The 17,257-nt window shown below is 39.2% G+C and overlaps 3 protein-coding genes across 6 annotated transcripts in view; 2 read left to right on the forward strand and 1 right to left on the reverse strand.

Moving 5' to 3' along the window:
• The first annotated feature begins 185 nt into the window (after window positions 1–185).
• LOC105268392 (Josephin domain containing) lies at window positions 186–2,578 on the forward strand. Its single transcript, XM_011307922.1, has 3 exons — window positions 186–420; window positions 752–966; window positions 1,198–2,578. Exons 1-3 carry the CDS (start codon window positions 367–369, stop codon window positions 1,685–1,687), a joined length of 759 nt encoding a protein of 252 aa, XP_011306224.1. The 5' UTR covers window positions 186–366; the 3' UTR covers window positions 1,688–2,578.
• On the reverse strand, window positions 2,472–4,873 carry LOC105268391 (probable cytosolic Fe-S cluster assembly factor AAEL012261). Its single transcript, XM_011307921.1, has 5 exons — window positions 4,546–4,873; window positions 4,343–4,438; window positions 3,584–4,209; window positions 3,082–3,497; window positions 2,472–2,925 (listed from the first exon to the last, which is right to left on the reverse strand). Exons 1-5 carry the CDS (start codon window positions 4,609–4,611, stop codon window positions 2,684–2,686), a joined length of 1,446 nt encoding a protein of 481 aa, XP_011306223.1. The 5' UTR covers window positions 4,612–4,873; the 3' UTR covers window positions 2,472–2,683.
• Window positions 4,874–5,425: 552 nt separating this feature from the next.
• LOC105268393 (telomerase-binding protein EST1A) overlaps window positions 5,426–17,257 on the forward strand; it is a 53,700-nt gene continuing 41,868 nt past the window's right edge. For 2 of the 4 annotated variants that reach the window (XM_011307923.1, XM_011307926.1), the window contains exons 1-6: window positions 5,426–5,491; window positions 6,211–8,993; window positions 9,073–9,183; window positions 9,302–9,313; window positions 9,512–9,736; window positions 10,259–10,320. In XM_011307923.1, coding sequence (XP_011306225.1) covers window positions 5,443–5,491; window positions 6,211–8,993; window positions 9,073–9,183; window positions 9,302–9,313; window positions 9,512–9,736; window positions 10,259–10,320 — 3,242 coding nt within the window. In that variant the 5' untranslated portion in view covers window positions 5,426–5,442. Of the gene's footprint in view, window positions 5,492–5,701; window positions 5,858–6,210; window positions 8,994–9,072; window positions 9,184–9,301; window positions 9,314–9,511; window positions 9,737–10,258; window positions 10,321–17,257 lie in introns of those variants that run through there. The other 2 variants (XM_011307925.1, XM_011307924.1) reach the window with 2 other exon arrangements.

Below are 17,257 nucleotides of genomic sequence, written 5' to 3' on the forward strand. Positions count from 1 at the left end.
ATCATTATTTTGTTTAATTAATTAAAAAATAATGAAGGGTCTACAAAATTTTTTAATTGTATTACAATGATGTACAAAGGTCCTACTATTGATCTAAATAAAAAAACTAATGAATGTTCAATTATGTGGTGCCAACTACCAGTCACCGACATAAAACGAGCAAAATCGCTCCCCTGGTGTCACGTCTCAGAGGTTTCAGCAGCTTTCCTAGATTCACGGGGAATTTTTCCATCGGAAGAAACAAAACGCGCAAAAAAATCTCACCCCTGGAGACAATCATCAGGGGAGAGAATTAGTTATCTTTCAAGGAAAAATTTGAGTTTTTAATGGCATTTTTGTGCAGCTCGGGAGATATGTAGTGGAAAAATGGTGGTGAGTGGTCAGGGGGATATGACAGGACCGATTTATCATGAGAGACAGGTGAATAATAATATTTTCAGGGTTACGTTGTATTTCCAATTTTTTCCTTTTGAAATCCGTTTTTTATTAATTAAAATGAATCATGATTTCATTTCTTTCCATTATTTAATGAAAAATCCCAATGATTTGGACAGAAAACGGGTTAGGGTCGCCCTGTCGATGATTTAAGGATTGGGGTTGAATGGGGGTATTTTGTAATTAAGAAAAAATTTTCCTACATCTCCAGTGAGTTGGTTAAATGCTCAATTCGTCAGGGTGTCGAAATGATTGAGAGAGAAATGGAATGTGTAATGTATGAATGCAATTACTATTGGACTTGTTTGAGTTTCAGGTGAAGCAGCTGTGTGCCCTGCACGCCCTGAATAACCTTTTCCAGGAGAGGGGCTTCAGCAAACAGGAACTGGATCAAATTTGTTATGGATTGAGTCCTGATGTTTGGATTAATCCTCATAAATCGCTCCTGGGATTGGGAAATTATGATATCAATGTTATTATGGTTGCACTCCAGACGAAGGGATGTGAGGCTATCTGGTTTGATAAGAGAAGGTGAAAAAAAATTTCACGGGTTTTTTAAACATTTTTTTCAAGTCTCCAAAAATTGCAACTCAATAAAAAAAAATGCAAAACTTGAATTAAAAATTTGACACATATTATAAGACCGAAAATGCAATCTGAATTAATTTTTGCTTCAATTTAGAAACAAAAATGCAGTAATTAGGGGATATTTATCCAGAATATAAAAAGGAGAAACTATATTTTTGCATATTTTTACTGAAGGGATCCAAAGTGTCTGTGTCTCGACAGCATAGATGGCTTCATTCTGAATGTCCCAACGGAATACAAACTGGGCTTTGTGCTTCTACCCCTGAAGAAACGCCACTGGATAGCCCTGAAGAAAATCCAAGGTGCCTTTTACAATCTCGATTCGAACCTCGACTCACCCCAGCTGATAGGCAAGGAAGATGATTTATTGACATACCTGAAAGACCAAATTGAGAGTAAAGACAAGGAATTGTTTCTGGTTGTGTCCAGGGAAGTGGCGACCAGTCAGGAGTGGCTTGTCAAAGTGAATTGCAATGATTTTTTGGATGAAAGTGGTGAGAAAATTTTTTCAACCGACAGTGATGAAATCAGGTACATTGAGGATGGACTCAGTACAGACATTGAGCTCGATAAAAAATCTCAGGAGGATATGGACAATGATAATGTCATTGTTAATGATAACACGAGAAAATCTCCATTATTGTCCAACTTTTTCACTTCATGAGATTGAATTATAATCCCGGTGTTTTGACGCAGTGTCTCAGGCCCATAGGTTTCAGATTCGATTCCTGACCCGAGTAGAGTGGTGAGATCTAACCATTTTTAAACTCTTGATCAATCGCCACACAGTTATCATGACTCGAAGCGACGTAAAAGTAATTTTTAAAAATTGAATTATGATGTTTCTCTCGAGTTTCTGAATTTGAACAAGTTGAATTTTGACTCTCAAAAATACAGGGAATCTTTTCATAATTTTCGTACAAATAGACAATTTGTCTAACCCAGTAGTTCATGAAAAAAAAATGGACACGGGGAATGGATGAGCTTTTCTTATTCACACAATAAAGTATTCCCTGATTTTTTGATGAGTTTTTGATTGAGTTATCGTCAACAATCATTTTATGTCATCTGAATGTATATATAAATAATCTGACGTCTAACTGATAATCTGCGTTCACGAATTAATTGTTTAGCCATTGAAAACACCAAAAAGTGATGTTTTATTGAATTTGGAAAATCGAAAAATCGGTGGAAATAGATTTTTCTATTACTAAACGATATGAAAATCATTTTACAACAGTACAACGTTCGTCTTGTGATCTGTAGCATCTGCACAGTGTATACTACTCGTAGATAGCGTTAGCATTAATTTATCAAGTATCGATGCAATATTTTTCACGTTACAATAAATGCTTGGCTTTATTTTATCAATTCAACTGATCATTGATTCAGCCATTCACGCGCGAAGAGGAACAAATATAAAACTAGTCCAAGTGTGAGACAAATAATTGTAACCATAATAATCGTAATTTATGTTAATCATTAGAAACACATGGGATACATTTTTTCATTGTTATTTACATGGATAAATAAATTATTTTTCTTCATTTTTTAACTGAACCCGAGTTTAATCAATCGTAAGAATACGTTATAAGAATCGAAATTTCACCCAAATTCTTTAAGTAATTATTTTATTAATTAATCAACAGACCGTAAAATATCACCACTTCATACTCAATGCACTATTCATTTTCTCTATCTCATGATATTGAGTGTGTAGAAATGCCGAGGCCTTGTCAGAGTGTCCAGAGCCCAGCCAGGACTTGTAGAGATTCCGTACAATTTTATTCTCCTCAGGTTTACTCTCTGGCAGCTCGTGATAGAGTTTCTCCAGTGTTTGGGCGAGTTCCCTGGGCTGTGATCCATCCTGAGGGCGAATTTGGGCGCCACCATTAAGACATCCTGTTGAAAAAAATTCCAAACGATATATTAAATTCGATCTTCGCTCTCAGGGGCTCCCTTCAACGTTTTCCAACGACTGTTTTATGCAGTCAATTAAATAATTCATAATATAATGAAGTGTGGAATGTATTTAATATTAATGAGAAAAAAAAATACCTGCTGGGCACGCCATCACCTCGATGTAATGATAAGTGCATTTGTCCCTCTTGAGTTTCTGTACGACGTTCTGAATATTCCTGAAGCCATTGGCCACTCCAAACCTGAGGAGGATCTCTCCATCCCGCTCCAGCACGCCCTCCTGAAAGTCAGGATTTCTCAGAGGCCGCAGCTCAAGTCTTGCATCGGAAACCTGAAACAGATGCTTCGCCGCGTACTCGAAAATGAAGTCGGCGTATCCACCGGAGCCAGAGCCACTGTGAGACCACAGATCCACGTGTAATTGATCATCAGTGGTGAAAGGTGTGTCGAGGCTCGCAGGATCGACGTCACACAGAGTTTTTCCCTGATTCTCCAGCATCTGTTCAAGTTCTATACTCGTTATAACACAGTCGACGTCTCTCGTCTCCTTCAACCTTTTGAGAAAACAATTCCATAAATGTGAAACCATTTGATGCCCCAAATCCTAATATCAGAATTCTTGCTCATGTTCTAATCTTACTTGTTGTAAAAGTCGTCCCGCGATGCCTCCAATTTTTTATCATAACATGGCATCAACGTAATGTGATAAATACGCTCTGGCGATAGAGATCGCCTCTCAGCGAGATAATTCTTGACTAGAGACCCCATAATTTGCTGGGGAGACTTGGTGACACCGATGAGAGGGAGAATAAAATTGCCATGTGTTTTCTCAGCATAGCAGACCCAACCGGGACAGGAAGATGCTAGCATGGGTAATTGTCCCTTGGATCCCTCCTGATGGGACTTGAATCTCTCCATAAACTCTTTCGCCGACTCCAGAAGTGCGAAATCTTCGGCCGCTGACATCTCCAAGACTAGGTCTGCCCCCAGAGATTTGAAGTACCCAGAGAGACGTCTGGTGGTATCCCCCGGGTCAAGGTTGTATTTTTGAGAGAGGGAGAGTACTGGTTGCACTGAGAGACTCACTGCTATGAGCTTTGGAGATTTGTTCTGGAATTTGAGGGATTGGTTCTCCTGGAACACCCGGAGGAGCTCCTCCTGGGATTGCTGAGTCACTAGGACACTTTCTGCTGAAGTTATGCATCCGGAACAGGCGAGACAGTCTGCCAGAGTGATCTCTACCTTTTGCAATTTTTCCGAGCCTGTCTGAGGGAGAATATTCAGTCATTTTGATCGTTCATTTTTTTTCAAGGAAATTGAGAGTTGTGTTTAGAGGAAGAATTGTCTAATGGAATAATTGAAATCGTTGAAGTTTATGGTTAATATTAATGATTGGCACCTCATTAAGCTCGACGTAAGCTCCGTCATCCTGAATTTTGATTTTAGAACCGGTTTTGCTCGTTGATTTCAGGACTTCGATGGGTTTTATGCATTCCTAGTGCATATAAATAATAAATAATGAAAATTGGATTAAAAAGCTCGTCATCTTTTTTATTTAATGGTTTTTAATGAATGAAAAAATAATTCTCAGGGTTAGTTAACCTGCGATGGAGTTATAAAATCATCGAGGCTAGTTATCTGGAGAGCTCCACTGAACCTCGATGTCATTATGTATTTCTTTGAACACTTGGCAATACCCAAAATTCAAATGATTATTAATTGACAAGTAATAAACAACAATGACGTAAGAACGTGACACAGTTTTTGAAATTTACAGAACTGAATCAGAGTATATAATCTTTGTGACAGCTCCAAAGAGGATTGACTAAAGTATACTAAAGTCAGCATAAGTTTTTACTTCTCTGGGTACCCCCACTCGACGTAGTTATCACTTGTAACCATGTCCCCCACTCCTAAAATCAATGTTAAAACTTATGCTGACTTCAGTATAGCAGTCCCGCTGTCGGAGGGACTACGATGCCGCTGGCGTCACTTCAACTGTGGCCACTCCGTTGTCTAGTCAAGACTCAAACCACGAGAGTCACCTTACCGACCGAGCCACATCCAGTCAGGAAATCGTCCAACCCACTGAGCGACCTCGCACGATCCCTCGAAAGAGAAAGCAGAAGCTCATTCCTCGCAGCCTCGCTGACTGACCACAGCTGTAGCATATTGTTCTCATAAATCTTTTTATATCATTTAAGTTGTTTTTTTATATTGTTCGGACTTTTATAACTATAAATATTGTTAATCACGAACAAGTCCAACCCTTGAACATTTATGTGGTATAATACATAACGACCACACAACCCCCAGAACTGGGCCTCTACTTTAGTCAATCCTCTTTACACCCCTGCCCTAGCATTGCCCGTGGCGCCCCTCTCTCTTGGGGTGAGGTACTACAATGCCGGTGGGGTCACTCAAACCCCCAGAACTGAGCCTCTACTCTAGTCACTCGTCTTTGAATGAAACATCCGCGAATTTCGTTTATTTTTCATCATGGCGAACCACGACAAAGGACGCAGAAAGTGGGGAGGAATTTCACAAGGTTTCAATTTTATGTAAAGTGTTGATTGTGCTAACTTGTCGAGACTTAATTTATTGATTACGTGTTTCATTGCTCCACGAGATTTATTTTTTGTGACTCAATGCCTATTATAGAGTGTCAACAATGTACTATTTATATTGTTTAACCTACAATTTTTCTGTTTAACCTTAAAACGTAATCTCAATGTCGAGTCTTTGTCGTTGATTTGCACAAATTCATCGGTTCTTTGTATTCCACTGATTTTTTTCTTCGAAATGATTTTCAACTCGTAACAATTTTTCATGCATTCAACTCACTCATGACTATGGAAATGAGAATATCGGGTGAAACATTCATTTTGGAGTTCCAAGAACGAATTACAAAGAGGTGAAACATTGCATCAATTAGCGAAAGTGTTTGCGAAAGAATTTTGATTGGTATAGTTTTCTGATTGACTTGTCAATTTTTAATTTATAGCTAATTAGTTCGTTCTGACGCTCCAATGTTTTTTTTTGGTGAAAAATGATATTCCTATTTTCTAGAAAAATCTTAAAGACGCGGTAAATAATAGATGTGATTGAGGAATAAGTCAAATATGATTCAAGTACTTTATAATTAAAATTAAATCGATGAATATCCATTTTTTGTCAAATAAACTTGACAATTAAATAATAATCGTGAAATTCTGTCTGACAATCAACCAATCAAATTTGCGAAATAATAATTTGTATAATTTCCAGATAATTCAGACTCAAAAATCGAGAAAGATCGGTCAATGGGCGGTCGAGGTGGTGGACCCAGAGGGCCTCAACTCTTGTACACACCAGGTAGTGGCCCCTTAAAAAAAACTGGACGTCAATGCGATGATTATGCAAACGATCCATTATCGCACCACGAGGAGAGGAGAAAACCGAACTCCGTCCAGGATCGACTCAAAGTCGCACAATATAACAACACAAATCATAGCCAGAAGTCTCAGGATAATCTCGCCGACGAGATGAATGACATCCACATAAACTACAAACAAAACAACGACCAGGGGAAGGGGAATCACTTTGTATATTCCCGTAAAAGGAATAAAAAACCAGAGCAGCAGTTGTACGTACCGAAAAAAGTGCAAGAGGCATTGGCCGAACGAGACGTAACGAATAGATCACCAGTGCAGCAAAACTGGGAGCGTCCCCGTGACCGAGAGGACTGGGACACCCAGTCATCGCGCTCTCACCGTTCATCTCGTTCAAGTAGACCATCAGATCCTCGCCCCTCGGATCATCCACAAAAACGATTTCCCCTGCGTCGTAACCGCAATCCGAGCGAAACGGACGACTCCTGGCGTCCAGAATCTCCCCGACCCTATCAAAACCACCAAAACCATCATCGAAACATGCGCCAGGGCTCAGAGCCCCCTTCATCACCTCAACCCTCCCAAAACCACCAGATCCAGCACGATCCCCCAAGAATCCGTGACACAAGAAGTGTCGAACCGTCGTACGACAAATTTCCACGCAAGCCACCCCTGGGTCGTCGTCACTTGTCAAAAGTCAAGTTCTCAAGACTCGAATGCCTTCCCCCTCGACTGCAACGTAAACATCTAGCTGAAAATGGAATCGATTTGCCACCACCAAACCCCGAAAATTATCCACAAATCCACCATCAGACCTATTCCCAGTCTCATTATCCCTCAAATTCTCCCACAGCTCCTCCACCCCCTCAGCAATGGTCCAACACAATTCCCATTCGTTCGAGAGGTCGTGGACGTCTTCGTCAAGACGATCTCGAATCCCAGAATCATCGACCAACCACTCCAGATCAATATTCAGCTCCAAGTTCCCGTTCCCACACACCTAGCCAGGAATTAATGACAAGATCTTACGAGCGACGAGGAAGCAACAGCACCATGTACACGAGCATGGAGTCCCTCTCGAGAATGGATTTGGGACCTCCATCCAACAGTAGTGATAATTACAGAAGAGCACCCTCACCGGTGGTAACAAAATCCAACAATAATTTCGACCGACAGAATTCAGAGAGAGACACCCAAAATTCCACAGGAAATCCCAATGAAGCGTTCCATTCGCTTCCGGACACACCTACGGGGACGCTTGATTGGTCTGAGGAAGTGGAATTGTCGGAGAGACTCGAGAATGAGCGGCTGAGTCGAAGCTCTTCGATATCCAGCTTCAGAGAGACTGCCAGTGTCTCGGGTCACAGCTCCAATGCAACAATCAGCAGAAATCGTTCACAGAAGAAAAAACGACGTGAACGGAGGAGAAGTCGAGGTGATCGGAGCAACAGTCGAGACAAGACACGAGGTAACAGTCACGAGAGAGTGAAGAATCAGCAGAATGAGAACGATAATTACAATAATAATCAAAACAGTGGAGCCAGGAGGTACGACAGGAGAATTGGAAATCGAAATATAATGAATCGGAGTAGAGAGAGCAGTAAGGATCGGGGATTTACTAGAATAAGAAATGAAAATACTGAGGCTAATTGGAGAACTGGGAAGAGAATATCGATTTGTGAATCGGATGATGGAAAACGAGCGCCATTAAATACTAATATTAACACTGGGAGAGGAAATTCACCGGTGAGAATCGAGGGATCGACACCAGGAGTTTTGGTTCTTCCAGAGCAAATGGTGTCGCCACCAGTTGTGTCAAATAGAATTGATAACAGACAGCCAGGCTTGGGGAACAGAAGAACTCTATTCGATCCTAATAATCCAAATAAACCTATTGAAATTGTACCATCACCGGGATCTCGAGCCTCTGGTAGTGATTCGTCGGGACAATTTCCAGGACAATACGTTCCCTCCAATTTTCAACAAAGCCTTCAAGTAGATGGCGCTCCACCCACATACATCGCTGATCAATTGTCGAATTCCATGCCTTCTTGGTATGATCCTTCTTCGGAGAGTCTCAGATCAGCGAAGAATCCTTGTTTGTTGCTCGGAATTGAGACGATGGATCGAGAACTCCATCGGCTTTTGACTTCTGGTGGAATCACGACAAATTGGGATAGAGTGGCTTTCCTCAGGCATTCGTTGCAGCAGAGTCTTCAGACGCTTTTAGAAACTGATATGAAGTTCTGTCAGGCTGAGAACGTAGAGCAGCACTTCTGGAAAATTTTGTTTTACAATATCATTGAGATGTTGCGGAAAATTGTGCCGAAGGAGGGGCCTGCTGGCAAGGAATTGTGCAAGAGGATCATGCTGAAGATTATTGATGATGGAACAGGTTATTTTGAGAACTTATTGACTGTTTTGGAGACGAATTATAAATTCAAACTGGAGGCTTTCCTTTCCTCCTCGGTGACGCCTAAGGGCCTGGGATTTGTCGGATTAGCTTTGATCAGTGCTCAGAAGATTTTTCTATTCTTGGGGGATTTGGCGAGGTACAAGGAGCAGGCCAATGAAACCACCAATTATGGAAAGTCCAGGCAGTGGTACTTGAAGGCCCAACAGATCAATCCCAAGAATGGCAGGCCTTATAATCAATTGGCGTTGCTGGCGCATTATGCGGTGAGTTGAAATATCACGAAAAAAAATGTATTCTTTCATCTGTACGTTTACATTTTATTAATTGTTATTTTTTTTTCAGCGAAGAAAACTCGATGCTGTCTATTATTACATGCGTTCGTTGATGGCATCAAATCCCCTCCATTCGGCCCGGGAAAGTCTCATTGCGTTGTTCGATGAAAATCGAAAAAAGGTAATATATTCCATTTCATGAATTTATTTATTTTCAAAATAAAAAATGATATAATAATCTCTCCTATTAAATCTTACAAAACATTAATGTATATTTATGAATTTTATTATGCTGCCAGTATCTGCATTATGTAAGTAATTTTGTAAAAAAATCTTGAGTGAATGCTAGAAATTATCAAAGATAACTCATCAATTCCATAAATCGGAGATGTAGAAAAATAAAGCCAATCGTATTAATCACCATGCTCATAATTAGACCTTAATTCTTCTCATGGAGAAATGATAGATGAATGGGTTAATTGATAATTTTTATTTTTTTTTTAATGCAGTATGAGTCTACGGAGCGGAAACGTAAGGAAGAGCGTGAATGGAAGGAACGTGCTCGCATGAAAGAGAAAGAGGGTGCAAATAATTTGAGTGGTGGGTTGAGACGAGAGACGTGGATTCATCCTGGTGGTAGACGAATGAGGAGGACAACATCAGCTGCTAGCACTGCTGAGGCCAAATTGGCGCATAGTGATTTGGAGGAACTGGCGCAGTTGAGCAGCGTTGAGGTATTTTTCTTTAATCCTAAATTTTTTTTACGTTTTTACTGAGAAGAGTTATGGGTACACCAATCGAAACTCGATCAATCTCAGATTATTGGAATTAATTTTCAATTATAACTTCGGATAATTTAAATTGAAATTACATTTGTGGGGTTGATACATGTATAAAACCGATGTAGTTACCGCACGAATTCTTTCTTCAATCAGTTCGGGTAATGGAAATTCTCGGCGTGACCACCAAACATCTCTCATGAAATCGTTGGAATACTTCAGATAATTTTCATATTGTTTTACTCGGTACCTAAAGCTCGTCGGAAGTAAAAAATGAATATTTCCGTGGATTATGCAGATAAACATTTGGAATCAAGTGAATTTTATAATTAAAAGTAAAGAAAAATTGGCAATGCAAAACGATCAAAAATAATAATGAAAAATACGCAATTTATTGTCAGTAACATTTGACAATCCATTTTTATTCTATATTCTCGAATTTTTATAAATATATATATATTTCTTTCGTTTCTTCAGGTGAACAAGCGGTTTGTGACATCGTATCTCCACGTTCATGGCAAGCTGATCACAAAAATCGGGTGAGTTTTAAATTTATCTCACAGAAGTCTCTCGTTAATATTTTCTCTTCTACTCCTCAATATTTCTCCGGTGATAATCATTACGTAGGCAGGTGCGAATAGGTGTAGAATTTGAGGGTAAAGTAGGCGTGAAAAGTCTTGCGAGTGCAATAGTAATTCCAAGAAATTTTCAAGTCAAAAGGGGAGAGCAGTCTCGTCAAATGGTTAAAAAAAAAATGAAGAAAGTAAGAAAAGAACATTGGAAAAATGGCCAACAATAATTTTATGGCTCACAGGTGTTGAGAGTGTCAGTAGTAAATTTCGTTGAACGAATGGAGAGAATTTCTGGGTATTTTTTTCCGGTAGTTAGAGAATGTTTAGATGACGTCTATGTTATCGTAGAGCCAAATGAACAAATGTGCACGTGTACGCGTGCCAGTAGTGCTTGGAACATTGAGTAAACGACAATAACTTCATTCACGTCTCAACAGAATATCATTGTTGAATTCTTCCTGGTGTATTAAATGAAGAAAACAACAGCGAAATAATGTTGAGTAATAAAATTAGCCCACCAAACAATTTGACGATGGGGTACGTGTAATTGAATCGTCTGAGCTGATCATTAATATCAGATTGGCTTAGAGTTTCCAATGTTCACCCAACTGGCGCCTAAAACTTTCACGATTACTGAAATAATTACCTCGAGCGTCTTAAAAGCTTTATTCCATCTAAAACCAAACAGAAAATTGTTTTCATCGGGCGTGTGATAATTTTAAACGCGTCATCTCCATAAAAAATCCCAAACAACTACAATATCTCTTGTGTGGGTTTAACTATTAGCTCTGAGCCCTCACGATTGTTTATCCTCTCCTATTCTTTACGTGTTGCAACCGTTAACTTTACCATTCTTCCTCTTCAACTCCTCTTTGTCACTTTGTACTTAATTTTCTCAGAAACGAAGTATCAATGACCTAAGATTCAGTGAAAACAAAAAATAAACCGAAGAATAATATGTGTTGAACGGTTGCGAGCCCTCAAGACCAGTTAAAACAGAGTGAAATTGATAATTATTAAAGATAAATTATGTGTTTTTCCATAATCTTCAAAATCTTTTCCAAGTAATATCTCGACACTCAAGGTCCAACTCATCATCCACCAATAATCCATTCTATTCTAACCTCCTCCCTCCCACTTATTTTTTTTTCTCATCCTTATTTTTAAGAGATCGCCCCTTTTTCTCCATCCCATCCACCTGCCATAATAACCATGGTGTAATCTCGTAGTGGCTTTGCCCTCGGTAAATCATATCCGGAGTTGTTTCAACCAATTACCGGTGGAGTTCAGGGCTTTTCTTCTCTTGGTTTCGCAATTAAACCAGCCTTGATACCTTAGGTATAAACCATTAGATAAATCCCATAGGTGTAGATGCATTGACCTTGAGTCATGCTCAATAACTTTCTCCACTTTCCGTTGGTTAATTATGCACAAAAGTCTGGCCATTGGTTGACCTTGATCACTGGCTAACTACGACGAAAATTCGATGAATGAGAGAGGAATTGTGAAAATAAAAAAGACGTGGGAGGACGAGTTGAATTCTCACCGGTATATAATTCAGAGAGGCATAACTCTCATTTTATAGTCTTGCAGTTTGACGAAAGCGAAAAGTTGGGAGTTTGATTTGCAATTGGTGGGGTTCGCCGGGATGGTTGTCCGAGTGGCCGATATTTGCATCTCGTAAAACCAAATAGGCACCTTTTATTCAGCATCGAATGCTATATCGTGTAACACAGTAAACTACAATCACGGACAAAAGTCATTATTTCATCCTTCAACCATCGTCCTTCTTCGCTTCGACTTGACTCATTGGCTCTTCTTCTTTTTGCATCGATTTTTTGGTTATCGATACTATAGACCGTAACATCGTCTAATGATATGCTGTCTCAAAGGAGAAAGGAGCCAATGTTAAATGGATAGCCTAGGGTATCCATCAGGAGCGACTTGAAATCGTCTGTGCTGGATAGCCAGACGCACGATTAGCAGTACCATTCTGCACATAATCATAATTAAATGCATCCCCCATCACTGGATACCTCGGTTCATCTCTTTGGTGAGTGTGAGAGAGAGATTCATGAGTAAAGGGGGAGTTGAAAGACTATACTCGTTGGGTTACTCTCGGCCAACATCGTGTTTTCTCGAGAGGGGGGCAAGACGCTAAAAATGTTAATTGACAATTGCGTGGCGCCACTATCCAACCACTAGGCTGATGTACATCGGGTGCTACTACATACCGGGTGTTCTTATCACCACTCCAAGTACTAAATCATTGATATTTTAATTGTGAAATTGTTGGAATATTGGAGATTCAAGGGGTAATGGGGAACATCGAAGAACGTGTTCAAGGGAGATGAGATTGCTTCTTAAATTCCTCGAGGTAGTCAGTCTCGGTTTTCGATCGAATTACCTGTCTCGAAGAATTTGGCTGATTGAATAGATTTCGGTAATTAATATTTGATAAAATAATCTAACGACGTCGTAATATCTTCACTTGTAATATTAAAACATTGAGGGGTAATATCGAATAAAATTCAGAGCGGCCACCGTATGAGTGGACCATCTGATCTAGTAGTCTATCCCATGACAGATCAGACAACATGTCAATTCCATAGTACTCTCCCAACTCTCTCCGATAGTTATCATTGCAATCGGCGAAGTCGCGGTGTTAATTGCAATTCCACTTGAAATATAAATAACGTGTACATGAAGAAGGGCAATTAGTTGAGAATTGTGAAAATGAGGGATCAAGTAGGTGATGGAAGTGGTCGAAAATGAATCTGTATATTGGCAAGTTGATGATATGGTGGTAGTGTGAAAGTTTGTTGAAGCTAAAGCACTACCATCTCACGTGTGAGATCAGAGTGAGATCACTGATGGTCGTTTACCCGGGGCTCGTGTGACGACCCCGCCCGCTTCAAGGACACACAACACCGTGGCGAACAACCATGCCAGTGATTCGCAAGTCTTATATCCTCGACATTACCAATGTGTCTCTGTACTGGTATTCACTATTCGAACATGAATTGTCCCATTCTCCATCGACCAACAGGTCAATGTCGTCGATTAGCCGTTGTCTCCACGTGGTTTTCTCCATCACTGGAATAGTCATTGTCAACAATACTTTATTTTATTTATCATCCATCGCTCCATACCACCATTCCATCGTATTCGTCCAAGTCCAATTCTCTTTTTCACTGGCTTGTCCATTGCTTGCATTCCAATCCATGCTCTTACCTAGCTATTCCATTTATTTTTATTCTCATACTCTTTCAAGAGTCACCTCCTCTGACGTTTACACCACTGGCTGTTTAACTGAATTTATCGCTTTGATTTAATCATAGACGGATGGATTGATTGAAACATGGCAAATTATTTTGTTGGAAATTGTGAGGGGGATTTGGTGAAATAGAATATGGGTAATGGAGGGCTGGTTACACTGGGCTGGTGGCTGGTTAGAGATCTGATGCTATGGTCTGTTTTTAGACAAGGCACTGCTTAACGAGACAGTCTTTCGAATAAGTAGTTGGTGAGGCCACCCAGGTAGTTCCGGTTCGTTACACCCCCGGTGCAGCCCATCGTCATCACTCGTTGAAAAATTATTTAACAAAATGGCCTCCATCGCTACCATCAATAAAATTAACACACGCATTCCCACTATTTTTAAACTGCACTGCCGACGCACTTGATATATTGAGTATTTAACCTCAATCATGTACAACATATTTACTATCTTCAAAATGAATTCTCTCTGTTGGCCTACGAAAGGGATAATCCAGCGATTAATAACAACCACTTCGTAATCCTCGTGTACGTGATTTTAAGGTCATCCAGAGATTCTCTGAAAATTAGCAAATTGAACGTGATCCTGAGATTTATAATCGCACATCGTGATATTGAATTATCACAATATGAATAAATATTGATTTTAAGTTGAGGTTGTAGCTTAATGTTGTTTGGTGCGAGGCCACTTGAAGGTGTTTGATGTTAAAAGGGAATAGAAATGAATTTTGTTGGGATTTTCATCCTCTTGTCGAGTCTTTGAAGGGTAACGTTGACTCGACGGTTCTTTATTCGACTCTTCACATCTACCCTTCGTACATATCTCCAATGGATTTCTGCGTGACGCCTCTTTTCTCCACTGCTGAGCAAACATTTGTCTTGCTCTAATCGAAAATCCGTGGAAAATTGTCGTTAACGCATCGGGTGAAAATACAACCCCTCTGTCTTTCATTCTGCAAAAACGTTTCAGAGACGATGAAGAAAGCGACTATTCCCTGTTGAATTACATCTCGAGATTCTCAGCTCCATTTTATCGTTTGATTACATGATTTAAAGAGGCTGTAAAACGAATGAACAATTTTAAAGCGTTGCTCTAGGTTATGTCGACCGTAACTTTGATGCGTCTAATAATGTACCTTTTCCAAGGTTTTACCTATCGTGCATAATATCATTTGGAGACTAATGGGTCATTATGGTTATTTCAAACTCGACTATCTTGTCTGCATTACTGACAAGGACGACAGTTAACCTCAAATATTCTCCCTTATTCATTGACCACATTGAAGATGGGAGAGGAATGGAGGAAGTAAAAATAATATCTGTGGGATACAATTTCTACGTCGTCAAGATGATTTTAATCTTGTGTGTAATGTGGAAAATCCAGAAATAGCACACGCACGCACTATCTGCATTTGTATAAAATATAAATTCATTGAATTTCACTTTTTACTCGACTATCCGGTCATTTCCCTGAGATTCTCTAATCCAGATAAAATGATGAGAGAAGGTTGAATTACATTTCTATCACGCTTCGTTGATCTTATCAACGGGCATCCCGTCGCGACTCGATTAATTGTTCTATCGATAATCTCTCTTCCAGTGGACATTTAAAAATTTTTCAAATGGCAGAAGTTATAATCTTAATAAACCTTATCTGCAACTCCACTGCCGAGTAAATTCGTTATGAATCTGATCGTCCAGTGGTTATTATCGTTTGAAAAATGTCAATTAAATGTAACCCGATATCCAGCTGGTCCATTATCTCAATGATGTATGAGTTGTGATTAGGGAAAACTACAAAGTCAGTCAAGCATGAATATATAGGCATGATCAACAAAATGGCGGTTCTCTATCAAAATATGGCGCCTATTCCTAATCTCTGTATTCATTCATAGGTTAAAAATCGGAGTTGCAGATAAATTCGTGCCTGCAAGGTGGCGCTACCCCAAGAAACTTATCGAATTTATTTTTATTTTTTTTTTTTCATATCGATTCCAATCTTAATGCCTATTTATTCAGAGAGTAGAATTAAACCGCGATATTCTGTTCTCAATGAAAAAAATTAACTTAATTCTTAATCCGCGAAATGCGAAACGATAATTTGACGACATCTCAAGGAACGATAAATCGACTTAAAATAATAAATAATATTGCCATTTTGAATGAGGGATTTTTTTTTTTTGAGAAAGCCTCGAATGAAAACGAAATCCTCCCATCAAATTTTCAAAGGCGATCCATCCCTTTTCATATGATGATAAAATTACATCTCGATTGAGTGCTCCATCACGTGCCATTAACCGGCAAAAACATATCGAGTCTTTTCTTACGTGTCGAGTCGTTTGTGATCTAAAAATATCTAATGGCAGTGAGGTTATCGTAATAAATAACATGATTTTCCCTGTGTATTATTCACAACCCGCTGGCTATCTGGGCGTTGTACGATATGATGACCCCTCTGGGGATGTGATCGTAAACCAAAAGAGCTTTAATGTAAAATCTCTTTGCCGTATGTTCAAATGAGTCGGAGGGGCAAGAGGGTTAATAAAATTACCGAGCTTTATGGTTCATGTCATCATACAATTTCTTTTTCAACATCTCTTGTTTTATAGTCATCAGCCTTTTTTTTTTCACTCTTACGATACAATAAGACAAAGCCTGGTACTGCAGCTACTATTTAGTGGGGGGAAAAAAAGTGGCCCCGTGATTCTTCTCACACGCGAAGAAGGATGACAAGAGAAAAAATAAAGTAATACGAGTGAGAGAATTCACGCCCCGTGCAGCACAGAGGCTGCAAGATCGTGTCTCTTTGCTGTACCTCTGCTGTGTCTCACTTTTACCTTCTTCAGCATCTATGATATATTTTCCACTCATCCCTTTCAGTTTTTTTTTCTCGTCTCCCCCTTGAGCAAAAAAAAACAACACAGAAATCCCATGAAACAAGTTCTTTCGTATCAGTGAAGGACGGTTCAACAAAAAATCAACAATTTTTATTCTCACTCCCTTTCAGTGTCACCTTTCTTTTTTCTCATTTAACCCCAGTCATCCGCTAATGGCCAGCGAATTTGAATATAATGAGCCTGAGAGTAAATGGTTACGTGTACTGAGATGATTGAGAAATTTTCCCGGTGTGAAAATCGGATTTTCAGGTTTTAATTGAATTTCCACTTTATTTCAATTTTTACATACACGAATTGCCCCCCACCCCGGGCAAAATTTCTCTAGTATTTTTCAAATTTTTGGAGTTTTTCGAATTTTCAAAATTTCGCCGCTTCACTCCCCTCTTGATTTGTAGAAGAATTTAATTAAAAATTATAACACATTCCATTCTTTTGAATAATTTAAAAATAATTATTCGCATTCATTCGAGATATTTCGAGATATTTCGGGATATTTCGAGATCGATTGCCCTTCCCCTGTTTATATTAGACGATTTTCAAAGGGAATTAATAAAACAAGTAGGCGACAACAATTATGTCATTGTGGAGGATTTAGCGAAATGTATAGGTATATTTTTTTGCCATCAATAAATTGATGGCGGGCTTCCGAATGATTTTAAGAATATATTTTTCCTCGTCAGGTTGGATCTATTATGAATGTTAAATGGTCGTAGCAATTAAGCATCTAG

Source organism: Fopius arisanus, unplaced genomic scaffold, assembly GCF_000806365.1.
Source record: "Fopius arisanus strain USDA-PBARC FA_bdor unplaced genomic scaffold, ASM80636v1 scaffold00057, whole genome shotgun sequence".
Taxonomy (NCBI): Eukaryota; Metazoa; Arthropoda; class Insecta; order Hymenoptera; family Braconidae; genus Fopius; species Fopius arisanus.